Here is a 27,815-nt window from a genome sequence, read left to right on the forward strand (position 1 = left end):
TATATATATATAGGTTACATACTGCAGCTTTACATAAAAAGAATAAGAGTGGCAAAAATAAATTAGATTAAGGGAATATGCAGTTATTTTTAAATTGAAAGACATGTTTTTTCTGTATTCGCAGCCATTAGGCTTGTAGCGACAGACACTCCAGTGATCCCAAAGAGAATATTTTCTTATTCTCCAGCTGTTGGCTTCACAGTTGTTCACTTCCTTGTAAATCCTCTCATAGTTTCTTGTTTTTAACCATTAAATGGCTCCACAGGAGATGTGCTGGAAGACATGAGCCTCAGGAGGGCAGTAAGGGAGTCATGTGGCTGAGGAACAGCTGATCCCTGTGCATTCCTCAGCTGCTTAGCATGAGGCCTGTGAGCTTGTGCCCGTTTGACCTGTTGACGTCATGCACTTCTCAGACACACGCGCTGAGAAAACACAGAGCTGGCAAATGTCACGTTTGTTTCGTACAGGGTGCAGTTTGTAAAGTTATACAGTAAAAAAATAACAAAATCTGGGTTTATTTAGTCATTAGTTAATTATTTTATATTTTCACCATGTTATTTATACATTTACACATCTCAGAGTTTCAAACTAAATATTTAATTCATAAGCTAAATATATTGTTCCAAACTAAATGTTTAACTTTGAGCTAAATATTTATTTTTCAAACTAAATGTTTAGCTTTCAAACTACACATGTAGTTTAAAAAGGAAATATTTAGCTTGTGAATTAAATATTTAGTTTGGAACTCTGACATTTATAAATGTATATACTTATTATAGTACATACTGCCAGCAATGGTTGTAATGTCTATGAAAATGTCTGAAAAATACTACAGATATTTTTGATGAAGCAAAAAAATAAAAAAATGTTTAAAAAAGTTTTTACATTAACATTTTGCTCCATGTATTCAATATATTTAAATTATATAAAAATTTATTTTAAAGAAAAATACAAAAGCTTTAAACTTTTTTCAAATTTTACTCTTTCATTTTTATGACATGAAACGAAGACGGGATAAAAAGCTTCAAATGTTCTCATACAAACCTCAACCACTAGGCGGCGACAAACCTTTGAAACTCTTGTACTTTTTACTAGTATTCAAATACTTTAATTGAAAATTAACAATTTTCCATGAACAGAAAATAGTACTACGGTTTAGGATGCTAGATGCCTGGAGGTCACAGGTATAAAAGGAAAGTTTTGGAGAGCAAGTTATCTGAGAGTTCATTGTTTCTCATTAAACAAGAAATGAAATTAAAACTGGTTCAAGAATAAGCATGCTGGGAAAAAACCCACGGCAGCCCGAGTGTTTTTCTGTCAGAATGGTGACTGATCACCAAATAAACTATAAACTAACGTATTCAGCAAAATGTTTCTAGACAGAATTTGATCATGTCAGACACATTTAGTTTGTGCAAAAGCATGTCTTTTATACTGCACTACTTATGCTTTATTGAAACTCAGCATTGCACAATTCTATTTTAATATTTTTACATTACATTTTTACATACAAATTTAATTCTGGCAAAGTTGTAGTTTTATTCAATACTTTATTATACAAAATGCCATCATTTAGTCTTTTCTGACCAAAATTAAAAATCTATATTATCAACTATGTGCAGTCTGTTTTTGTTGCAATTTCAATCTTTTGACCAGCAGACTAATTCCAGCCAGATTGCATACATATAGCTGTCCAGCATGACTTTTTTTATCTGCCTCTGTTGGCTGAATAGCACGACAGGACAACTCTGCACGAAAGGTGACGACCAAAGAGATCTTTGAGATCCAGAGTCAAGACTCACTGCAAACTTTGACACAAATTTTTCCGATTTTCTTAATGTTTTGTTTGTATTGTGTGCTTTGTTTCTGAGCTCAGAGCTGCCTTCTTTCCCTATGAAAACGTTTGACATGAATCATCTTAAAGTAGATATTATCCTTAATGTTTAATTTGTTTTATATTACTTCTTCCTTCTTAGCTGCGGAAATTACTGTAGGTAAGTTAGATAAACTTTAAAAATCACATTCCAGAATATACAGGTCTATTTCAGGAAGTGAGCCTTTAAACGTTAACACATTTATTCTAGACTTTTCAACCTTAATCCTTGTGTAAGGTAAATATTTGTGGAGTTGAAAACTGGCGGGTCTGCTTTGGATTTACTCAGAAGAAAGCAATAAGCAGAAGGGGGGAAAAGAGCAAATCTGCTGTTTGACCCCAAGCTGTGACCGTGGATTTCAAAGTTCAACGTCCGTCTTGATCTTTAGTGATGTGAGAAGGAGAAAGGATAAAAATAAACTGCAATCAAACTATACAAGATAACACCTTCCTTATTAGGCCAATATTTCTGTCTTATTTCATTAGTCAGGTGATGCTGCTTTCTTTAGCTGCAATCTGATAATCCTCACAATAAAGAGAAATAAAAGCTTCAAATATTAATCTGACTAATATTTCACTTTGCAAATGGTGTTTGCAACAATATTCACTAACATTTTAATTAATGGCTTTGTATTTTTTATTACAGTCATTGATGCTTGCAAAGTATTGATCATAAACTGGACTTTAAAGTTTATGATTAATATATGAACAAAAACCAGGTGATGAAGCAGTTAATCTCTGCTCAAGCAATTTACGGTTATGGTGATAAATGAAAAGGCTGTTATACTCCAGGCTCAATTCCAAAGAACACGGAATTGAGCCTTGTTCTTTGGAACAAGGCTCAATTCCATGTTTGGGTGAGGCAGTTCCTGCAAATGCATCAAAAGATGCCGGTGACACTTAGTTTCACTTGAGTTTTACTTCACTCCAGATATTCCCAGAGTTCTGGATCGTTCCTTAAATTTTTAAAGAATATAGACCTTGAGACTAAAATTCCTCCTTTCGCAGGAATTTTTTTTTTTTTTTGCGTCTGTGGAGAATATTTGTGTTAATTTGGCATTTTGAATGATTATCCTGCTTATTGAGGATAACATTGAGGCGCCTGTGTCACGTTCACCCTTTATTTCATGCCTCTAAACTTTGTGCTACCAATGTATTTTTTCCAAAACGAGTTGTTGAACACACGGCACCATTTTCAGGAATGTTTTAAACTACATGGAAACACACAAAGCGTCTCAAAACAACATTTTTACTCCCTCAGACCCGAAAGTGGCGCTACACATGCACAGAAAGCCTCCATATGAAGTTAGTGGTACGTAAAATAAAACACGAATGGCAAACAACGAAACATGAGTGGAATCTCTTGTAAAACCTTTTGCAGCTGCTGCCAAAACTTTAGTGAGGTTAAAGAGTTAGGCAGCACATGCACAGATATATGATCCACCATTGATGTTATGACATGTTAGGAGTTATAAAACAGGTTACTGGTTGGGCTAATGATTCACAAACAAAGGCGTTTTTTCCGTCCACTCCGGAATTAGTGTATTAAAAGGCACATAAGCCGCCATCTTTGTGAAGATGCGAGGCACAAATGGTTAAAAACGTTCCAGCTTTAGAAAAAAAAATCTTTACCGTTTGGACGGGGCTCTCAGTCTCCAAAGTGKGGTGGCAAAAGCAAATTGTTAAAAATTGTAACTTCTTTGAAAGACTTTATAGCAGAGAGGTGAACTTGAACTGTGTGACTTGAAAACGTGTTAAACTTCAGTCATAAACTTAATCACTTTAGACTCAATTTTATACCAAAACAAATAACTGTTACGTTAAGTTAGCTTACATTTAAGTTACATTTAATTTAAACTTACACAAAGAATGATGAGTCAGAGCCAATAAAGTAACTAATGAATGCTAATGAATGGTTCATGTTACATTTCTTTCAGCTTTTTAATTCAATCATGATGTGTAAAGTAACATGTTCTGACTCCGATGTACTTGAGGGAGGAGGGGAGAGATTACAAACTGGCTTTTTAATCAGATGTCAGCATAACACGGACTTTCCTTTATTCAAATTGAACTATTTCCTCTGATTATTTCTCTGATTATTTTGTGCTCACGGTAAGACTCGCTACGTTAAACCTTAACAAAATCAGTGCATCCTAACTAGCAGAGAGCAGCGCCACATTCATTTCTAGTAAAATCAACTTGATCAGGAAGTAAATTTATTTTTACAACTGTTTTGTAAACGCAGCTTTTAAAAATAATTTCTAAATATTCAAAATTATTATTATTATTCTGTGAGTAAATGACAAATTTAGTGAAATGTAATACTCTTAAAATGTGAAGTAATTTAACTCAACTTAGGACGTTAGTGTGTTTACCTGGGACTTAACGCGTACATTTGATATGAAAGTAAATTGGAACCAGGAAGCAGCTCACTTACTTAAAGCAGTACGCGGTACATCATAAGTATTCCCCAGTCTGGAGTAGAAGCATGCAGACAAAAGATTAAAGAAATAATAACAAAATTTGCTATTGTTTGCATAAATTCATAAAAAAACACTTTGTGCATTGCATAAAAGGTGCAATAAAAAGACATGAAAACCTTTGTTGTTTCCATCATGTGTGACATCAAGAAAACCAGTTGGATTGCCTGTAATTCTTCAAAGCAATAAGCGCTTGGAGTGACACTTTGGTGCGGTGAGTTTTTAAGCTTTTGTAACGCGGAAACTTTTCTTAACTTAATTATACATATGAACAGGAAAGTACATTCCAGTGACATGCATCCTATTCCTTGTCAGCCACACTGGCATGAAACAACTGATAACGACAAATTAAAGAACAAACTGACCCAAATACTTTTCAAATGTTCTTTTTTCAAAATTATGGCAAATTTTATGCACTTTGACGCTCAAAAAGTCTACTGTTGTGTTGGAAAGAGTTAAATAAGATTAGATATATATTGGATGAGAGGCGGGTTACATCACAGGACCCATTATAACCAGTAAAAGTGATTTTTATTTTGTGGATTGCAACATAAATGCAATATTTCCCCAAATAAATATAAGACTCAATACCATTCTGATACAACCAAAAAACCTGATTCCTGCCATTGTGTATACAAGTGACTATTTACCCTTTTTTCTCAATAGTGGTCAGTTTGATTCAATGCAGTTTTTGTCATTTACAATAATAAATATAAATATTTGAATTGACAGTGTGTTATAGTTGAAATACCTGCCTAGAGAAGACAGTTCCCAGATACCTTTGACATATTCAATCCCTTTCTCTCAACAGGACTAAGCATCTCAGTCATTGTCACCCTGTCATTACAAAACAAGAACTTGTTCTCCTTTATGGGTTGATGGACTGGATATGATCTTATCGACAGTCCCCAAGGTGTAGGCGTAGCACACCATTTTTGTGTAACTGGAGGAGTATGCTGAACTCTACCGGCATGGAGTGAAAATAGGTATTTGCTTTGACGTCGTCATAATAGTGGTTAGTCAAGTTTTTGAAGTTGAATGGATGAATACCAAATGGCCAGAATCCATAAAGATGCACGTTGTCACAAAGCTCCAGTGCCAGGCTTGCCATCATGACTCTGGTGCTGAGCCGTGCTTCTTTCAGCCCGTGTGCGCGCCAGAATTTGGAGAGTTTAATGAGGTATTCAGGGTTGATGAAGGCAGGTTGGATGGCAGAGTCAAAGTCCTGAATGGTGTAAAGAGTTCGCATGCAAACAGCTGTATTCATGCCAAACGAGAAGGCAGGGAGGAGCAGCATCGAGTTGCCGTAGCTACTCAGCTTTTTCATTAGTGGACGTCGACGTCCCACTAGAGACTCAAACCTATAAATATAAATATAAAGTGAAAAAAAAAACAATCAGTGATGTTTTTAAGATTACAAAATAACCTTAGTGACTTATCTACTCACTTCCTTAAGAGAATGGTTGGGTTTGCTGTTACAAGGTTTGTCTTGGTTCCAACGTCTTTCTCATATCCGTTTGACAAAGGAGGCAGGTTACACCTGAAGAACAAACATGAATTCAGACATGGCAGTTCTCAGACATGACAGATTTTTCTTCAACATTTTTCTCACCTGATGACAAAATCAGCTGAATTTATCATTTTTCCACAACTGCTGTCTGCAACGATCCCACCATTCCCGATGACAGCACATGTGTCCCATCTTTTATTTGAGAAAGGATGACCCTGAAATCATCAACAAAAAATCTTAAAATACATCACGTTGCGTTCAGCGATCAGCAAATGAGGCTCGAGTTATGGTGTGAATAGGCCATCAGCCCATCACACAATTGCCAGAGACACATAAAGCTATTCAACCATGCAGGTACTTACACATAATGGCAATTTAACATGAGCAATTATCCCAGTGTTGCCCGACAACCTTGGACAGGCTCTCGAGAACTTCGCCCACTCCGCCATGATGGAGGTCAAAACAACCAATGCGCTCCTTTAAAGTTAGTCTAAAAACAGTAACCTAATATCGCTTCTATTTAGTTGAATTCACTTTAAAAATCGTGATAAGGCGCTGCGTGGTCAGCTGCACAGATAACTTTTATTGAGGAAAGATACGGCGGCGATGGATAGCAGCCGTCAATCATAACGACTGGCAGCTGTCAATCATAATCATCGCCAGCCCCCGGTGTAACTGCGGATTTTCAACTAACACCTTTTACAAGGTAAGAACACTAACGTTCTTATAAGTATGAATAGAAAAATATATTGTATTATGTAGGAGGCAGGCATGTGGCCATTAGTAACACATAGGGAGACGATGGTGCAGTGTCATGTGGCCTAGCATGTATGAAAAAAAAACTGGTTAGCGTCTCGTCTTTTGTATCTTTTTAATCATACTCCAGTGTGAGGGGAAACTCTGTTTATGACATAGTGATATAAATCATGTGGTGTGAATTCAAGCAAAGTCGGGAATCTGATTAACAATTCAGGACGGAGGAAGTATGGGTCGGTTTCTAAGCTAGCTATTTCAAACTTTTATAAATACCACCAACCAGGTGTGTTACGTTCAGACAAATTAGCTCGACTCAAACAAGTAAAAGCCATGAATAAAGTCCATTTTGGACAACAAAGTCAGTTGCTCTGTTCAATACTCCCTCACTTCCAACGTCCGTCTTTACGCCTCGAATGACTAAAAGTGACGTAGCTACAAAGGGTCAAGCCTTCTTTAGCAGGTTTCTTCTTCTTCTGTGTGTCCCACTTTCTCTATGCCATCAATGCGACAGGCGCACCCTGGCGGTTGTATGTGGAATCTCACCGAATAACTGAAATAACACTAAAGAACTTACAACGAGGAGAAATTAATTAAGGATAGAAAAAGAAAATATAATTTTGAGGTGCCTGTTTTTATAAGTTTTCATTACGTATTATACCTTGTTTTCACTCCTCTACACTAGTACTTTGGGGGAACTGTTGGGTAAACTTACAGAAAACCCACATTTCAAAAGTTTATTTAACCACAATATTTTCTAGGAGTGCACCGATTTCTTTAGATTTAGGAGCCAATACTTACATCTGAAACTGATCTAATCTACCTCCAGAAAGGTCTAAAAATCAACCTCTATTTTTCAGCCTTGATGTTTGACTGATAGACCCGCCCACCAGGTCATGTCTGCACGTTTGTTGGCAACTCAGCAACTTTCTTGCTATGTTTAGCAACATTTCAGACAAAAAAACAGCAGTATTGGTCAAAATCGTAATCGGAAAACTGCAATCGGTGCGCCTCTAGTATTTTCTCTACCTAAACGTTTTGTGTTTAGTAGTCACAACAGAGATTGTAATTCACAGGTGTAAACAATGATGACACAAAACTAATAGTCTGTGTATTTATTTATTCTGTTGTATGAAGACCAGATCCAACCAGGTGTTTTGCACAGCATAATGGTTGCCTTATGACGAGGGAATAACAATATAAAATGATGTGAAGCTCAAAAGAGTAAACTTTACAAAATACTGTCCCTTTAAAAGAGTGAAAATCAGATACCTGGCAGCATTACATAAAAATCTGAAATGTATGAAGGACGTCTTGCGTGGGTTTGACTTTGGGCAGGAAGCAAGTGAAAAGACTAAAGGGCAAGGCAGTTCTTTATAATGACAGTGTTCCAAGGGTGGTACTTGGAAAACGTGAGTATGTTGAACAAAACAGTGCCAATAAACAAGGGAGTGGGAGAGAAGAGTAAATAAGATAAGATAAAAGAAGGATCCAGCAAAGAGCAATGAAGAGAAGGAGTTATACATATCGAGGAAGGCTTGGCGAAATGACAGAAAAACCAGAGGGGCTGAGAAGGGATGAAAGCTGATACACAGAGGGCATGTGAACGATAAAGAAAGAGAATGAAAAATGGTGGAAAGAAACCTCAACCTAATGTAAACACCAAATAAATAGAAACACTCATCTAGAAAACAAATCCAAACCACAAACAATGAGAAAAAAATGAACAAACACAATGGCAAAGCAAAAATGTCAAGGTATGACGAAATAAACAATAACTTAAAGTCCAGAAAGGCTTTTTTTCATTAGCTTTATTGTTTTTTTGGTTAATTTTGCACCATTCAGCCAGAGGAGTGAGGATTTGGGGAATATCAACTACATGTTGAGGATTTAGAAATAAATTATGAGTGAAACATTACATGACAGAAACCCAGAGAGGTAAGATTTAAAGTAACTTCTTTTTCCAGCATATTTGCATGATCCAGCAGAGTAAAGCTGCTGCTTTACTTCCCACATTTTGACAGCATCCACAACTCCACCTTTCTCTGCCAAAAATCATAACTTGACTGTGATCAGAAAAACACCGGTCAGCTTTTCTAGACACCCTCAAGAAACATGATTTAATTTGCAACACTGTTAGTAAAACCCTAGACTTTATCACTCCGAATTCCAATTCCTTTTAATGCACATTTCTAATCTAATAAGGTAGTACATCTAAAAAAAAAAAGGAGAAAAGAAACTCGCTTCAGTCATTTTGGAGCTTGATGCAATTTCAGCAGTTGTCTGCTCAGTGGTTGCCTGAAGGGTTAATATATGCAAAGCCCATATAGCAAGACAGACATTTCAGGCTAAAGCAGTCCTCATCAATCAAGACATTTTCTGACAGTTGAGATGTTGACATTATGACACAGAAAACAAAAGAATAGGATTGTTGGACATGACTTATGCTTGTTTGAACTGAATAGAACACTATTCACGTCGTTTGGGACATTCAGTCTGTTCAAAATCAGAAAATAGTGACTGCTTTAGAAACCCGACAAGCTCTATGGAAACAAGAAACAAGTGACAGATGCCAAGTGTGGAATCCTAGCAAAGGCTTACCGTAAGAAAAGGAAAGGATTACTTTTTCTAAGTAAACCTTTTCTAGGCTCGTCTAGAAAAAACGTCCTTAGAAAAAGTAATCCCTTTCTTCTAGACAAACGAAATGTTTGTTGACATTGCGTGTTTAACCAACAAAAACTTTTAGAAGAAACATTTTATTATGATAATAAGTGGCTAACATAGCTAGAAATGTCTACAGCTTCTTCTTTTTGTCCCCACCTCACATAGCAGACAGGTTTGAGTTTTTCTTTACAATAAATAAACCCTCATAGTCTATGGACTATAAGGTGAAATGACAGAAAAACCAGAGGAGCTGGTTTTTCTGTCAGCTCCTCCGGTGAGGGCCTAGTCTATTGAACTAGACCCTTATAAATACAAATAACTCAGTCATTAGATCTACTGGAACTGTATCAGTATTTTTTAAGTGAAAGATAAAGATAAATGCTCAACATTAATCTTTACCTTCCATCTTAACTGCTGTTTTCCCCACCAAAATATCTCACAAAATAATTGTTTCTAGTCCTAGTTTTGTTTCGTATTGTCTTAGTGTTATCAGGCTACGAGAATTCTTATAAAAATATTATTTTGTCATTGTCTAAATATTCTAAACAAAAAACTTAGAGGGACATTATATGATTGGATCATCTGGTATTACTGGTGAGAAATAGACCTGACGTAAATATTTGTTTTTAACTGCTTTGTCCCTGCCATCTTGTTTGTGATTTTTAGCTTGTAGCTTGTTGAATGCTGGGAACTTGTCAGGAATAGTTTGTTGAAGGACTATGACTGTGTGGTTTTTGCTCTATAGACTATTGAACTAGACCCTTATCAAAGTCCTATCTTTGACCGTTATCAACGATAGGACTTTGGTAAGGGTCTAGTTCAACACAGCAAAAAGCCCAGTGTTAATTTAACTCTGAAGAGTGTGGACTATATAAACRCTGAAAAAGYGTTAATATCAACTCTGTGGGAGTTAACAACATAATTCCCAGTGTTGATTTAACTCCCACAGAGTTAATATTAACACTTTTTCAGTGTTTATATGGTCCACACTCTTCAGAGTTAAATTAACACTGGGCTTTTTGCTGTGTTGAACTAGACCCTTATCAAAGTCCTATCGTTGATAATGGTCAAAGATAGGACTTTGATAAGACTTTGTAATCTATCTGGATGGCACACCAGCAATGTGCCTATAAATTCATGCTAAACCATTATCTCTCCCATGTCACCAAAGAAGGTAGAGATGGCTCTGTTATCTCTAAAGGAAGAACATTAAAGAACAACGAAAGAACCATAATTTTCAAGACGTGTTATGTTGTATGAAAGCAACTTACCTTTGGAAATAAGTCGTAAATCTGTTGGGTCACATTCATAATCCTCTTCCTCTCACCGTCATAAACAAGCCTGGATCCCACTGGAGTGTTCGTCTGGGTTATGACGGCTTCATCAAAACCGTTGACGTTAACTCTGAGGTCCAACCTGTGAAATCACAAAAAAGCCTTGTTAAACATTCTCTTTTGGGGTATATTAACTACAGCCAATGTCATTCATTTACAATGACATGATGGGGCGATAAAGAAAAAAATCCTTACCTGAATTTTTCATAGTTGAAGTCTTGTTTTGTCCAGGTTTCAGAGTATACATCTAATGCCTGCTTAATTTTCTCTCTGGAAAACAGAGACACATTCAACAAGAAGGTAAGCTGTTATTTTCCATAGTGATAACGTATCTTTATTTGATTCTGACATGAATAAAGAGACTGCTAAAGTGAATGGCTGCAGATGTTTCTTTTCTCACCCGCAGTTTTTACAAGCAGCAATGGTGTCAGGTGCGCTTCTCATCTTCTGCTGGTTTTGGTTACTTTCCCCATTGCTGTGATACCCAAAAAGAGAAAAAGCAGAAAAAATATCAGCTAAATGACAAACACACACACACACACATTTCATTTTTCTGAAATTCTGTGCTAAAATAGCTTAATTACTTTGACTTTTCACAGAGTAAAGCATTACACAATTACATAAACATCTTTATGCAACACACCTATGTTTGAATTGGTTGAAATAAAAACCTATTTGCTGCAGACAAACTTAGTCATTGGAAGTGATTTATGCTTTTTTTCAACATCAGTGTCCAGGTTTTCTTTAAATCATAAATAATGTTTCTGATTACACATGGATTAATCTCATTTAAGACTTTAGCCAATTTATTCTATTGGTGAATTTCTACCAAATACACCTTGTTGACTTGTATTTGTGCAAAAGCGTTTCTAGGTTCTTGTAGCAAATGTTATTTTCTTTTTAAAAGAGCTGGTTCACATATTTCAAATATTGCTAAAGCTCAGCATGCCATGACTCTTTGTATGACTCATTTTTTATCCCTAAGGGAAGCTGAGCTTGACAGTTCTTGTAAAACAGGTATGATTAGGAACATTTTAATTGGTAGAAGGATTAGATGCTTATCCTACAACCAGAACTCTACTGTTTCAAGACCTTGCCAAACCGTAAATTCTCATTTCCATCTACTTATTCACTAGTGAGGAAGTGAATGAAAAATGCATAAAATTGTAAAGAGTCTGAGTGAATTATTATTATTATTATTATTATTATTATTATTATTATTATTATTATTATTATTATTATTATTATTATTATTATTATTAACATTTATATTTGTAGTTACTGTACTTTTCTGTCCATTATATAACAGACAATTTACCCAAATATTCTCAACAACCCTGAAGTGAAATGCATCATTAAATAACTGGACATTTTAAAACTGATATATTTTTCAAAGCACATAATTCAGTTCTTTTACTTTTATTGGAGCAATATTTCACTCGGATCAGTACTTTGACTCAAGTAATGAAACTGAGCCCTTTTCCACCACAGCCTATTTGTAAACAATTTAGATGGCATTATCAGAAATTATTTTTTGTCAAAATGTTATATTTTATGCAATTGCCACAAAAATTGTCATTTTCGTCACTYTGAAAGTTACAGAAGCATTATTAGTGATAAAAAAAAAGTTGCTGGGGTTTTTTTCCGAAAATGTTCCTGAAGTATATTTTGTTTTTTCTCTTCAAAGAACAACTATTAATCAGAGAAGAAGAAACTGAATTTCTAGTCAAAAATTTTTATTTGTGTGGATACGGTAAAAAAAAACCTCAGCGTGTTACTTCTGATTTACCTCTTGCAAAACCAAAGGTCATTGCCAATAAACCAACACTTCTCTTTTTGTTACAGAAAAATGTGTTTTTTGTCTTCTAAAATTTTAAAAGTTGCTTACCTGATGTCCTGTAAGAACCACACCAGAGTCAACACACTCCCAATGAAGACGATTGAAGTGAAAATCCTTCCCCTCATCCTTTTTTTTCCTTTTTGCTAACTTTTCCAGATAATCCCCTCACCTTCCGTCTGCTTATCTGCATCRGAGGACTTTGAAGYSTTTCCTGTGCGCGGTGTCAAACCTCAGATGCAACTTCCCCCTCCTCCCAGAAAACCTGTTGTGAGAATGCAAATAAGCACACAGGCTTCATTCCAGTTTAATGTTTAACTATTGCCATTGCTTAATCTGTGGTGTACATTTTATGCATAGTTAATGTTAAATTAAAAAWAATTGTGAGCCATGAGAAGACCAAATTATTTAAAAACGAAACAATTAGAGAGATAAAGAATTTTCTTTTCTTATATCTCATTGCAAAGTGTTTCCTGAATATCTGGTTTGACTCGGTGAGCGCCTCTATTCCCAACAGTATTTGGAAGTCATTTTAGGTTGTTTTTCTTCTWTTTTTTGGCAACTTATTTGGGTAAGTGAGTCATTCTTTAAAGCTTTTGACAAAATTTATTTTTTWATAAATTCAGACATGTCATTCTATGATATTGGAGAAATAGCATTGTGTTAACTAGCAGCATTCAAATGAATAAGATGAGCCTCGGCTGAGCTTAAAATACCCATAAAAAAAAAAACATACCCAAAATACATTCAGTGTCTCACTGACTCTTAAACGTCCCTGTTAAAAATCCAGGTTTGTGAAACTTGATAAACCTGTAAAATTCAACTGAAATCTGTGATGGAGGGGAAAGTTTGAGACATAAGGCTAACACTTTAACAACTAATAATTTCAGTATAGATTTAACAACAGATCTTGATGCTGCCACCAGCATATTTTAGTGTTCATTACAATAATGGGCTTGGCCGTTGAAATAGATCTGTGTAATTTTGACGCTTATCTAAACACAAAGTGTGACTGAAAACATTTGAGACAACTTTTATAAATACTAAGAAACTTTATGATCAGAAACAAGGACCATTTTTTTCAACTTAACACTTAAATCTTAAATCTCTACATTCGGAGTCTCTCCGTGTCAAACCACCACTCAAATAGCACCATCTACTGGTGTAAATTAAAAATATCTGACATTCTTACAGTTTCCTGCACTTTTTGCATAAAATAAAGCTTCATTCCCACCTCTGAATTTTGCCCTGAGATTCTGAGTTCATAGTGATCATAACTTGTTCAAATTAATTATTAAATCTCCATTTTTTTCAATGCTCTTTGCTGTCAAAAATTAGATATAAAAGGAAAAAACTCATACTCCCTCCTTAAGCAGTAGCCTTTTTCTCAATCTAACCTTCTTGAGTTTGGCTAATGGGAGATACATGCAATGTGTTTTTCTCCACTTAGTGATAATAGACATGCAAAATAAGTTTGAACATTCAGCTTTGCTTTATTCCTTCCCCCCCACCCAAAAAATAATAATTCATTCCACCAAAATAAACACACTCAATGTAACTCACATAGTTCAAAATAATCAAATAAATCAGACAAAAATGACCTGAGTAAGAGAAAGTTTTAAAAGTAATTTTGAAATTATTAAATTTATTAGGGGGGACATGCTGTTCAACTTTCGAGGATCGCTTGTTGGAGAACTTTTGTTTGGTAGAAATATTATTATTGCATTTTATTTGTGGAAACTGCAACTGTTTAAAAGTGCCCTATCATTTAAACAAGTTAGGGTAGCTCTATGCACTACACAAAACATGATAACTGCATTTATTGTATCATTATTTTTGGCATAATGTCATTCTTAGATGATGAGATTTCAGTCTGGACAGTCTGAATATTTTGGGCTCCTTTCAGAAAGAGCTGTTTTAAGGCCTCTTGTCACTTTAAATTCCATAGTAAATGAAACACTAACCAATACTTTGATGTATAATGATGGCATTTGACAAAAAGTAATGTTTCAGTTGCTGACTGTGCGTTCCATGACTTTGCATTTTTGTGTTTTTATGACATAAAGCCCTTCGAACTGCCTTATTGCTGAAATTGTCTATACTAATAAACGTGATTGATTGATTGATTGATTGATTGATTGATTGATTGATTGATTGATTGATTGATTGATTGATTGATTGATTGATTGATTGATTGATTGATTGATTGATTGATTGATTGATTGATTGATTGATTGATTAATCCATATAAGCTGCTGCTGGCTACATCTCCCAACTCAAAGTGAAAATGCATGCAAACAGGTGCTCAATTATACAACTGTACATCTTTGAAAAGCATTAGTAGAGACTCATGTACAGCTAACAAGAAAACAGCAAGTGGTTAATGAATGGTAAGTCAACAACAAAACACTTGTCTTTTCCAAGTGTTTTGGAAAAGACAAAACAGCGCATATAGAGGTAAAACCATTTGATCAAGCATGCAGGAGGTCCGCTTGGGTTGCTAGGTAACAGGCTGAGCAGTGGTTGCTAGGTAACTGTGATGTTCCTGCTGATTTGTTACTTTACATTATGGAGGTTCTTATGTTTCAAACACCAAAAAACATTAACTTATTGCCACAAAACAGCTGGATGTTTTTTTTCTAAGGTTTTTCCAACAATTTTTTAAAAGCAGTAAAAAAAATCCATATGGAAGTACAAAAATGTGCAAAATGTAAATTTTTCATAATACATTCCCTTTAAAGGCACAAACCTGAATAGGCATTGACAGGGTTTTTTGTCTCCATTATAGAATCTACGTATTTAAAAATTATCCAAAGGTTTCCAATCTTCAAGAAACTAAACCGTGTCTTGGCACAGGAACTTCACACAAATTACAGAAAGCTTATGTTTCCACCGGGTGTGTCATTAAAATCTTTCATTCAAAAGAAGATTACGTGTCTTGATAGATGGATCGTTTTTCCTCCAAGACTAATAATAATGATCTGGCTCACAGTCCCCCAAGTGTAGTTGTAACACACCTTGGGTGTGCAGTTTCAGCAGCAGGTTGAACTCCGTTGGCATGGCATGGACGTTCTTTTTAGCTAGTTTATTATCATAGTAATGGTTACTCAAGTCTTGGAAGCTGTGTGGGTGAATACTGAAGGGCCAGAATCCATACAGATGCACATTGTCACAAATTTCCAGCGCCAGGCTGGTCATCATAATGCCACTGCTGAGCCGTAGCGCCTTCACTCCCTGAGATTTCCAGAAGACGGCCAGACTCTCAAGGTACCGTGGGTTCAGGAAGAGAGGCCGGATGGGGCTTTTAAAGTCCTCAACGGTGTAGAAAGCCCGCAGAGACACAGGAGTATTCATACCATAGGAGAAGGCAGGAAGAAGCATCATGGAGTCACCATAGTTGCGCAGCTTCTCCACAAAAGGACGCCGGCGTTTCATTAGAGACCCATACCTGGAAACATGAAGCACATATGAAGACAGGTGGTTGTATATGACAAAAGGGTTATAAACTACCTCTTAGATTCATAAACCCGCTCACTTATCTAAGAGGATGCTCGGGTTTACTGTCACAAGGTTTGTCTTGCTACCCACATGTTTCTCATATCCGTCTGAAACAGGAGGTAGGTTGCACCTTAGATGCAAAATAAACACAGATACTGTTAAATGGAATTCATGCTGCATAATCGTATTTATACAGCATCTCAACTGGAAAATCTTTCTCACCTGATGACAAACTCAGCTGAGTCAATCATTTTTCCACATTGGCTGTTTGCCAGGATGCCACCGTTCCCAACAACGGCACAAGAGGCCATTGTTTTGTTTGAGAAAGGACTAACCTGGAATCAAAATTTAAAGATTAAGTCATGACATGGAAATGTAAATGGCTGTATGGAAAGAAGTGTTGAAAGTATTTGTTGACATTTAAAATTTGTAGTTATTTTTGTCATTGACTTCTGGATATTGAGCTTGGTTTTAACTAAACTTTGATGTTTTTATGTTTACTTGCATGTAGTTGTAATTTCACTGTTTCCTCACATAAATTTTGGTTAAATAACTCGTACTTGTACATTGTTGTAGCCACATTGCAAAAACACCAAATCTTACCCAGCATATCTGGTCTAGTTTTTGTGCAAATATCTGGGTACACTTGTTTTAAGACAAAGCTAACTCTGAAATAACTTTCCACCAAGATATAGGAGTTTGTTTTAAGCAAATAATTCTTTAATGTTGATTTAAAAAGTACTACTTCCACTGGCAGGATTGTTTTACTTATAAAATGGGAAAAATTTGTTCTTATAAGTGAAATAATCATAAAATATTGAACTGTAACAAACTGAATGTTCTGTTTGGGGTTTTTGTGTATGTGTTGTGTAAAAAATTGTTTTTTTGTGGTGTTGATGTTTTTGATACACTTGAATTTAATCTCTAATTTGTGGGCTGCATGTAGAGTAAAGCTGACAAAGAGAGTGAGAAAAAGCAGAATACAAGTGATTTAAAGTTGTTTTACACCTGCTTATCAGCGTTTACTTTTTTGTGCTGCACTGGAGCATCTGTCATTTTTAAAAGAACAATAAACAACAGTAATTGGACTAATTGTCTCCTTTGTTTGTAAAACTTGGCGACATTCATAACAGTCATGAAATAGGATGAAATACTTCATAAAGTATAGAAGCCATAGTAAAGCTAAGCTCATTTTTAAAGCTAATTTTAACAGCAGCAGTTATGTAAAATTAAATTATTGATTAATTGTTGGTATATTGTCAAATCCAGTATATCAATGCCTGTGTGCTGATACTGGTTTAGAAAAGCCTATTGAAGGCTTTCCTCAACATATATGCTTGTATTTTAACAACATTAAAGAAACAAATCGCTCGCCTTTGGGAAGGTGCTGAAGAACTCTGCATTTATTTGAGCCGTCCTCTTCTTCTCCCCATCGTAAACAAGCTTCGATCCCAGTGGCGTGTTCATTTGGCTAATGATGGCTTTATCTAACCCATGGCACCTGCTGCTCAGCTGCTGACTGGGGAATAGCAAGGACTTTATCCATTACATGCATAATGGAAAATCAGGCATTGTAAAGTCAAACAAACACACTTTGTTTAGAAAATTGATCTGCCTTTAACAAACCCAGTGACCGACTATACCACTCCATCTGCTGCTGGAGGCAGGCCAGCTCAAAGCAAGTGGAAGATGGATGTTTTTAGTGAAGTTTTACTTTTTTATTTTTTAAATGCATAAGTGAAGCAGTTGTGGGTTTTTCAGGAACAAAATCTCCTATGTACTTAGACCATTTCATTTAAGTTTATATTTTGCAGTTAGTCGTTTTTATAGGATTCTGTAGAATGCTCAAATGGATATGATTCTAATAAGATGAAAATAACTAAGTAAACTCATTTAAGTAGACAATTTCTATTAGAATCACATAGCTATTAGTTAATGTAAGTAAGTTATTTGAACTTGCCTTTTATCATCGGTTGTCAAAGCAAGTACAAATTAGCACATGGTCGGTATTAAAAGTCCTATGACAAAAGAAAGAAATATCCTGATATAAAATCACACATAGCTACTAGCTTCTATGTTACTAATAACGTGAAATTTGTCGATCCTGGAATCACATATGACACAGTTTGACTCAGCGCAGTCTTTTTAAATAACACAACAGATTTTATTCAGTCACCGGGGTTGATGATGGTCACAGACATATAACAGAGCAAAATGTCTTCACAAACCATCCATAAGGCTTTCCTGTCACTAGCCTGGAAATAGTTTTATCCCTGATTCGAAGAGAATCATCCTGAAGATCTCATTTACTATGTAGAGACACTGCAAGAACTTGGCAGCCTGTGTGACTAAGTATCACAGCCCAAGTTTTAGGAAACCCTGGGGCAAGTACACTTCACACTTCGGCTCATGTTACAGACAACGCAACATGAGCCGATTCAATGAGTTGGTACGTTTCAATGAATTATTTAACTACCTCAGAGAATACAATGGTTCCCTCGCTGCATTCTGGATGTCTCATGTGAAAATGGATCTCGCAGAAATCAGAGCCACCATTTCATGGTGTTTGGTTTATGATAAACTAAAACTATACAATTTATCTGCCTTACTATGATGCTCAAATGTCTCTCCTCAAGGTTTATCATCCTCATGTTCATGCCTACTTTGTAGAGGGTGGAGTTTTCTGTCAAGCTAGGAAGGCACAATCCATCTGTCAAGATTCCAACAAAAGAGTGTAAATAAGGATACCAAGACACCTGGAGAAACTAAAGGTTTCAGCTTGAAAACCGGAAACTCTCTCACTTCAGAAAACAGAATTCAGTATCTAAGGTAGCTTAGGGACATGACAGACAATGAATCCAGTGAAAGTCTGAGACATCACAATCTACAGAAGCCTGGGGCATAGAAGGACAAACACCAATGCTTTTGTAGAACGTATGGAGAAAAGCTAGGTAAACACTAAGTCAACATCAGTCAGACATCATCAGTCTTTCCACTGAAATCATTGCATCTCTAAACATACAGTTGAAACCACACATGTACATACACTGAATAAGATGACACGCATTTGCAGCAATGATGCATGCAGACTATTCTTCAGTATCATCAACTGCTGACGCTGACTTTCTCCAACTTTCTTGCTCGTTTTCTGGAGAGAGCCATCTGGACAAGGCAGTGGACCACTTGGATGACCCAAGACCTTTTTCAATTCAATGTGAAGGTCTCTCATATTTAAATGACTATTATTAACCCTAAGAGATTTCTATCTGCTTTCAAGACTACATTCCTGTTTTCTGCCGTGTTACTTCTCTATTTTTGAAGCTTCAGAGCGTCTTAACGTTTTGCTTATTCATTGTGTTATGAATGAATAAGCAAAGTTCCTCTTGCAGCAAAACAGCCCTCTGGTATGATGCTAAACATTTTTCTAAATGTTCTCTTGAACTTTTCATAAGTGTCCTCTCCAGTCAGGTGAGGTTACAGCTACTGTTGAAACCAGATATTTACATGCATAAATGTAATAAAAAACACACAATGTTTTTCTCACAGTCTGAGGGTAAGTTGTTTTAAGTTAGAATTAATACAATTATTTCTATTTGCTAAGTGCTAGAAAACATAGTGAGAACATTCTTTTTTAGAGATTTTTTTGTAACTTTCCTTGAATTCAAATGCATACATTTGATCAGTATAAGGCAGGCGCGGAGCTATGGGGGGGCTGGCCTGCCCGGGCCGGATGGGGGCCCAGGTTTAGAGGTGCCAGGGAGGGAGGAATGGTTTCAAGTTGCTTTAATGTCTGATTATAGACAGAGAAAGTGCGCCCTCGCCTGTTCAGAAAGGTATATGTAATGTTAAAGTTACTGTCCCTCAATGGAATATATAGCAGTCAGTCCCAGTGACTGCTTCACTCACAGTTTAGCCAATGTGCTACCTGGGTAAAAATGAAACGAGAAACACGCCCCCCTCCCCGCTCAACAGTTTCCAGCAGCGCAGGTGATACACGTGAGGGGCCCGGTCATTGGCCCCGCCCCCGGCCCGACGCTGACTTGTTCCGCTAGTGGTATAAGGTATAATTGTCTTTTAAACTGTCTGACTTGCAGAACTGGTGTAACTAATTCTGTTTTGAAGGTCGGCTCACTCGCACACGCCACAACTTCTCCATCAGACTGACCTCAGCACTTTGTGATGGCTACAACGAAACATTAACTTTGTTGTCCATTGGTCACATTGTAGCCACTTACACATTTTAAAAGAGTTATCCCTGATCCTTACCAAATGTATGAAAACTCTTGAATTTGGGGAAAGTTACAAAAAAAATTAATAAATCTAGAGAATACTCTCGCTATGTTTTCTGAAATTTAGCAAATAGAAATAATTTTGGTAATTCGAACTGATGTAAAACAAGAAAAGTTTTACTTTGTTCAGACAATGGAGAAACAAACTTATATATGTGTCTTTTTAAATCAACTATAGGCAAATGATTTGCTACAAGCTCATCAGAACGGAGAGGACGTTTCACAAGAGCACATTTTAGAAAAAGGCTTATAGACACCCACATCCCACAATGACACAATAAAAAAAAGCAAAACCTAAAGACAGGAAGCAGATAGAAATCTCTTTGGGTCGTCCACTTGGTCCATTGCCTTGTCCAGATGGTTCACTGCAGAAAACGAACAAGCTTGCTCTCACAAGACGTGGAGAAATCAGCGTCAGCAGTTGATGATATTGAAGAATAGTCTGCGTGCATCATTGATGGGAAGAGCTCAGCTTTTCACTCAACCCTGACAAGTTGGTGGAGAAGCTAGACTAAGAGCAGGACTGTGTTGGTGGACATAAAATGACTTATTTTGTGCTGAATGATTACTTCGTTGTTACATATCTCTAAATGCTTTTTAAAGACATGCCCAAGCAGTGAGAGCAGGACCAGTAGCTAAAACTGAGTCTTCACCTCACACATATTCGTAAACTCGGCTCTCAGATTATTTTCACAATCAAGATAAAGGAAATGTCTAACATCAACAAATTAATTTAACAAAAGAGGCTTTTACCTAAAATTTTTGAAATTGTCCTCCTGTTTTCTCCAGGTTTGGTAGTAAATATCTAATGCTTTCTTAATACTCTCCCTGCAACGAATGAATAAAGAGATTTTGTAAGTATACACAGGGCAGAAATGAAACAAAACTAAACAGAAATGGAACAAAACAAAACAAGGATCAACAGTTCTTACCCACAGTTTTTGCAGGAATCAGTCGACCGGGGGGCAATTTTCATTTTGGGCAGGTGTCTGCGAATTTTCAAATTTCTGGGACACCATTGAGAGAAAAAAACACCAAAATGATGACCATAGTCCTCAACAAATGTTTTTCCTACATTAGGCTGTTTCATCGTTGATTAGAGAAGAAGCCAAATCTTAAAGCAGTCAAAATCAAATGTTGTTCACTTAAGTTTAACCCTGTCTGAATTTTCTGTCTCCATGAATTGTCCGCATCTTTTATTTTGTTTTTGATCTTAATGAAGTGGTATCTTTGTCACCTGTTTTGAAAGAATGCTGCCCTTCCTCTTTTTTTCACTCTGCTCCTTCTCGTTCTAATATTTTTCTTTTAAAGCTGATTTCATGATGCTTTAAAAGTCAGAATATTCCAAATTTACTTTTAAAATATGTACAAAAGTTGACAAAAGTGTTAATAATTATTGATACCTTAATTAATAATCAACCATTTTTAATGTTACTGTTTGTTATTCTTGCAGAAACAGCAATTTATATGCATGGTAAATTGTTACTCCACCATTAGTATATTGAGCAGCATTGATTGACAGCGCTAAGACCCTCCTCTTGGATCTGATTGACTAGTTTTGACCAGGGGAGGTGCATTTATTTAGATTATGTCTCATATTAAACTGTAACAACATAGTGACAGTTTTAACAAAAAATTAAAATATACTTTTTTAGAAGTCACATGCTAGAGATTTAACTTCATTCTACACTGTGTGTGGTTTCGGATGTTTTCCAGGTTTATGCTGTTTCTTTTATTGGAGATGTTCTTCAGGTGATAGAAGGCCGACTTTGTAACTGTCTTAATGTGGCTCTGAAGGTTCAGGTCAGAGTCCATCACTACTCCCAGGTTTCGTTCTGATCGCTGGTTTTTAGTTGTAATAACTGAAGTTGTGCATTGATTCTGGTTCGCTCCTCTTTAGGTCCAAAGATAATAACTTCAGTTTTGTTTCTGTTCAGCTGGAGAAAGTTTTGGCACATCCACACATTGATCTGTTCTAAGCATCTATTCAGTGATTGGATGGGGTCAAAGGTCACCTGGTGACATGATAATGTAGAGCTGTGTATCATCCGTGTAGTTATGGTAGCTGATCCTATTTCCTGTTATAACCTGAGCCAGTGGGAGCATATAAATATTGAAAAGAAGGGGTCCTAGGATTGAACCTTGGGGTACMMCACATGTGACCYTTGACCTCTCTGATGAGAAGTTTCCGATTGAAACAAAGAAATCCCTGTTCTTTATGTAAGATTCAAACCAGTTGAGCACTGGACCAGAGAGTCCAACCCAACTATCCAGTCGATTCAGTAGAATGTCGTGGTCAACAGTGTCTAAAGCTGCACTGAGGTCCAACAGAACCAGCACTGTGGTTCTCCCACAGTCCATATTCATATGGATGTCATTGAACACTTTGACTACGCCAGTCTTCGTGTTGTGGTGAGCATGAAAACCAGACTGCAAGGAGTCAAAGCGGTTGGTTATCATTAGGAAGCTATTTAATAGTTTAAACAGCTTTTTCAATAACTTTGCTGATGAATGGGAGGTCAGAGGTCGGCCTGTAATTCTGCAGTAGTGATTTGTCCAGATTGTTCTTTTTTATCAGTGGTTTGACAACTGCTGTTTTCAAAGCTTGGGGGAAAACACCTGAAGAGAGCGATGAGTTTACTAATTGGATCAGATCATTGACAACGACAAGCAGGACTTTCTTAAAGAAATGTGTGGGTAGGACTTCCAGACAGCAGGAACTGGAGCTTAATTGACTTATAATTTCTTCTAGGGTTTTATAATTAAGTAACTGAAACTGGGTCATTTTTCCTGCATTTGTTTGGTTTGGGCACAGCATTAATAGTGGCTTTAGAGTGGATGTGCAGATTAATCCTCTGATCTTTTAAATTTTCTCTCAAAAGAACCTGAAAAATTTGTTGCAGGCAGCATTAGATTGAAATTCATGTGGTAACGTCATAGGAGGATTTGTCAGCCTCTCAACTGTAGCAAATAAAGCTCGAGCTTTGTTAATGCTTTTGTTTATGATATCTGCAAAGAAATTCTCCCTTGCATGTTTTAGTGTTAGTGATAGTTACAAAGTCTTTCTTTGTAGATTTCATAATAAACATGGAGTTGAGTTTTACGCCATCTCTGTTCGGCCCTACAGTAGAGTTGTCTTGCAGATTGAACTATTTGTGCATTTCTCCATGGAGATTTCTTCCTACCAGACACAACCTTCACTTTAATGGGGGCAATGTAATCAATGATATCTGAATGTTTGCACTGAAAATCATCCACCAACTTATCTACGTCCTATAACTTAAGAGTGAGGAAGAAGAGTAGATTTGATTAAATGTTTCTGCTGTGTTTTCTGTGAAAGTACGTTTTGTGACAGTAGCTTTTTGTCCAAGTAGGATAATGGATAAAGTACTTTTAATGATAACGAAATGATCCGACAAGGTGACCTCAGGAAATATTCACACCTTTACTGATAACCAGGTCCAGTGTCTGTCCCTGAGTGTGTGTTTTGACATGTTGTGTTAGACCAAAACTCTTTAATATATTAAAGAGCTTTTTTGCCACTCGGTCTTCAGGTTGTCAGCATGAATGTTGAAATAACCGACAATTATTAAACAATCATAATCAATGCATATGAGAGATAGGATCTCATTCAAGTCCGTAAAGAAATTTTTCACATATGTTTTAGTTTTGTATAAATTTTGTGTCAAAGTTTGTTTGTGGCCTTTTACCTCAGTTCCAAGATACTCAAAAGATGTGAAGTTACCCAAAAATATTTTATTACAATTTATTCTTAAATATTGAAGCTTTTTTATGTTTTCTATTCTCACTTAAAAAATTGTAGTTAGGAGGCGCTGATTCAATTAGTACGATTGGTTCATTATTGTCATTCAGCCATGTTTCTGTCAGAAACATAACATCAATATTACACTCAGTGATGAAATCATTAATTAATAGAGCTTTAGCACAGAGAGATCTAGTATTTAACAGAACTAGTTTAAATGAGTTGGTGGCCGATATTTCATCAGTCTGCAGTTCCTTTAGACGGGATCAGTCTGAGGTTTGAATTAAGATCGCTGTTTTTCTGTTTTTCTGTTTTAAAAAACCTTTGCAAACTTAGAATAAAATATTCTTTAACAGCGGGACTCAAATTGAACTGTTTCTCAAAGAAAAAAAACATCTTCTGCTGTATTTTAGGTCACAGAAACAAAAACTCTCAGTAAAAGCTGATGCATACCAGGTTGAAAAATCAGGTATGCAAATTAAGATGATTTGATAAGCATCGTCCTTAAGCATCTTGCACCACTTTTGTCAAAATTAAGCAGAATCCATTCACAGCAAAGCAAAAGCCAACTTACTTGTTGTCCAGCTTGTGCCACATGAAAGTGGTCAACAGGCTCACCAGAAACAGGAGCCCGATCATCAGACTGAATAGCTGCCCTCTCATGGCTCCCATCTTCGGCTGACCTCACCCGTCAGCCCTCTTCATGATCTGCCTCCTTCTCTGACTGTTTCACAAGTCTGCTTTTTGACACGCCTGCTGTAATTTCCCATGTATCCACCGCCCTGCCCACTGGGATTTCTTGGATGAACACATGTACTGGAAAACTAGTGTGTTGCCTCTAAGCGTTGCTTTTATTTACTAACTATTGCATTAAATGTCCTTCTCCTGATTCTGACGTTCCTTCAGGTCTGCCTCTTCTTTCTTGGTTTGCATGTCTTCTATATGTGTGAACGCTGCATAAAAGCATCGCTGCTATGCTTATAGCATTTGTTATAAGCATAGCAAGGAAGCATCGACACCAGCAAACAAACAGAAGGAAGTCAAGACGTATTTCCCTTTTAGAAACGACAATAAAGGAACAATATGACCTGACTTCCTCTCATTGAATTTACCTTTTGTCAAGGACTTGGTTAAAGCATCAACCACCAACATAAAATATTTAATAAACAAAAGGAATTCATCTTGTTGTTTTTCATCAGTTGTAGTCAAGAGTTAAAAGATGATAAGAGTCAAAATAAACTTGCAGGTCACCATGACCTGAAAAGATTTAAAAAGTATTCATGCGAAAAGCTTTTTTTGTTGTTGTTTTGGGTCGTTTTTCAAATTATGTCACTCCATGCTTTTAAAAATGATATTGGGTGTATCACAGCGTTTCCCCGCTGTGTGTGTGAGTCTCTCTTCTGGCACTGTTCCATGAACCTCACATTCTTAAACAGAGTTTAAACCACACCCCGTCACCACTTCTCATAATTTTAAAATCATTGAGAAAAGCATTTCTAATGAAAGTTTATGTTTAAAAAAATATATTCTTACATTTCTGTGAAGAGAAAAGAATCAGGCACAAACCCCAAATGTTAGTTTCTCATTTTGTCTCTATGCAACCCCAAACCTCAGGGTATTTTAATGAGATTTTATGAAGGACCAATACAAAGTAAGGCATAGTTGTGGATTGGAAGGAAAATAATGAATTTAATTCTTTGACAAATAAAAATCTGAAACATGTGGTGTACAATTGTATTCAGCCCCTCTGATTCAATAGTTGACAGATCCACATTTTTGTTGTAATGTAATAATTTATGTGCCTCATTAGCTTTTGCAGTCTATTAAATTTCCTTAACTAAATGTGCATTGGAAGTAGAAATGTTCTGTTAGACTTGATCGGAATCGAATTTTACATTCCGATTAGTGATCGGATATATATTTATTCTAAACACAAATAGGAATAATAATAGCTACTATCTACCATTACGTGGCAGTACAGCGTCAGACCGTCTCGAAACACATGCGCGGCATTTTGCAGCAGTGATGGCCGTAAAGCAAAGCAGAACACGGCATTAGCTTCAAGTGCGAGAACCGGGAGAACTGTTGCCAATTTAACGATTTTGTCGTATTTAGCAACTTTTCACACCCCTCCAATGGCTTTTTTGGGGGGGGGGAGGACGCGACTAGTGACAAATTTAGCAACTTTCTCAAAACAGGAAAGCACCGATAGTAATGTAGACGAGCAGAAAGGAGCACTCACATTGCAATAGAATTACGCATGCGCAAAGCCGCCGATGATTCCACTCTGGATTATAGTAAACATAATGCAAATATAGCTTTTCATGTTGCTCAACGTTTTTTTTCCTGTATTAAATTATAAATCAGAGTGAAAAAATAAGGGATGTGTTTCTTTACTCTTCATTTTTTTAAATGTATTTTTAAAGTATTGAATTGGGACTTGGTATTGGCCAACACTCAAAATCATAGGTTTCGAACGAAAAGATCTGACCAGGATATTTCTAAACTTTTATTGTGAACCCCAACATCCAAGCAATATTTGTTCTGCTTTTGCTATCACAACCATGTTTGTTGATTTTTTTACAAAATGCCTCTTGTATGAACAGGAAGGAAATGGAAAAATGCAAAACAATTGAGCATGTCAGGGGAATTTTAACATATCAGTGAATGCATTTAGCTTTTAGTAGGGAATTGATGTGTGGCATTCAAACCATGGATTCATGATCTGTTTGCATAAAAAGGCAAACACAGTGGAACACACGCATGTTTGCTACCTGTGTAAATGTACTCGTTGTTCAAGAGTATTTTTAAACTTCTGTTTATTCAATGTATCTGGAAAACAGATGAACCTTTCTTGTTTTAATTCAGCCACACCTGAAAGTGTTTAAACAGAAATGGCTGGTTTGAGGTCATGCTACAGCATCTCAATGGGGTTGACATCCAGACTTTGACTAGGTCTATTTAATTACTTTATTTGTTGTGGAACTGCACTTCCCAATGCATAACCCAAGATCAAGAATAATGTTACAAACTGAGGTTGGCAGATTAATCCAAACTATCCATAATATCAATACCAAGTCGGTGTCAATACCTTAGTTTTATATTTCCTCTTGAAATTTAATTTTATTTTTGTATTGCAGTTTCTCAGTTCTACCCCAAAACAGGTTTTGTTTTGATAAGCACCTAAAAATCTGAAGTTTGATGAGATATCAAAAAACAGTACCAATATCAGCGATGCTGGCCATTTATTTACTCGATATCGGATCAATACGAAAACATGCTGGACATTTTACTTCAGGATTCTCTGGTAGATCAGATACCAGTAATTATGGATAGTGGTCCAGATACTGAAACAGTGAAGTAGTTCCAGACTTGCTTTCTGTTTTTCTAAATGGGTTAAAGTCTGATCTGCTTTTGAACACATTAGCTGGTGGGGGAAAAAAACTGTTTTGGAAAAATATGGGCTGCTTTTCACATCATTTGGCAGGTTTTTAGAAAGGTTTCAGAGGAAATTTGGCTTGAACCTGAGTATGATCCAATAGTGCAAAACATAAACATTTATTTTTTAACTTGCTCCCTATTTTGAAGGCTTAAACCTAATCTTAAATGTAAAAGTGTTTAATGTGCGCTATATTGATTTGCTGGGGTACAATGCTGATCTCAAACTGTCATTCAGTGAAAGGAGGGCTACACCATGAATAGGTTGCCAGGGCAACGGATGACAAACAACAACATACTCAGGTCTGAGGGTAACAGAAGAGACCAGTGAACCTTCCTGGCATGTTTTTGGACTGTAGGAGGAAGTAAACATGTC

At 36.3% G+C, this 27,815-nt stretch overlaps 2 protein-coding genes across 3 annotated transcripts; both read right to left on the reverse strand.

Annotated features, from left to right (window-relative positions):
• Positions 1 to 4,865: 4,865 nt before the first annotated feature.
• Positions 4,866 to 12,659, reverse strand: LOC103469360 (alpha-2,8-sialyltransferase 8F-like). Its single transcript, XM_008416987.2, has 7 exons — positions 12,503 to 12,659; positions 11,015 to 11,089; positions 10,810 to 10,884; positions 10,552 to 10,696; positions 5,966 to 6,078; positions 5,801 to 5,893; positions 4,866 to 5,714 (listed from the first exon to the last, which is right to left on the reverse strand). Exons 1-7 carry the CDS (start codon positions 12,577 to 12,579, stop codon positions 5,249 to 5,251), a joined length of 1,044 nt encoding a protein of 347 aa, XP_008415209.1. The 5' UTR covers positions 12,580 to 12,659; the 3' UTR covers positions 4,866 to 5,248.
• Positions 12,597 to 24,932, reverse strand: LOC103469361 (alpha-2,8-sialyltransferase 8F-like). Of its 2 annotated transcripts, XM_008416990.2 has the most exons (8): positions 24,576 to 24,932; positions 21,171 to 21,245; positions 20,992 to 21,066; positions 17,324 to 17,468; positions 16,172 to 16,284; positions 15,987 to 16,079; positions 15,469 to 15,899; positions 12,597 to 12,716 (listed from the first exon to the last, which is right to left on the reverse strand). In XM_008416990.2, exons 1-8 carry the CDS (start codon positions 24,671 to 24,673, stop codon positions 12,685 to 12,687), a joined length of 1,062 nt encoding a protein of 353 aa, XP_008415212.1. In that variant the 5' UTR covers positions 24,674 to 24,932; the 3' UTR covers positions 12,597 to 12,684. The 2 variants fall into 2 exon arrangements, with proteins under 2 accessions (XP_008415212.1, XP_008415210.1); XM_008416988.2 differs by lacking the exon at positions 12,597 to 12,716 and having other exon boundaries at positions 14,640 to 15,899.
• Positions 24,933 to 27,815: the final 2,883 nt, after the last annotated feature.

The sequence above is a fragment of the Poecilia reticulata genome, linkage group LG8 (assembly GCF_000633615.1).
Source record: "Poecilia reticulata strain Guanapo linkage group LG8, Guppy_female_1.0+MT, whole genome shotgun sequence".
Classification (NCBI taxonomy): Eukaryota; Metazoa; Chordata; class Actinopteri; order Cyprinodontiformes; family Poeciliidae; genus Poecilia; species Poecilia reticulata.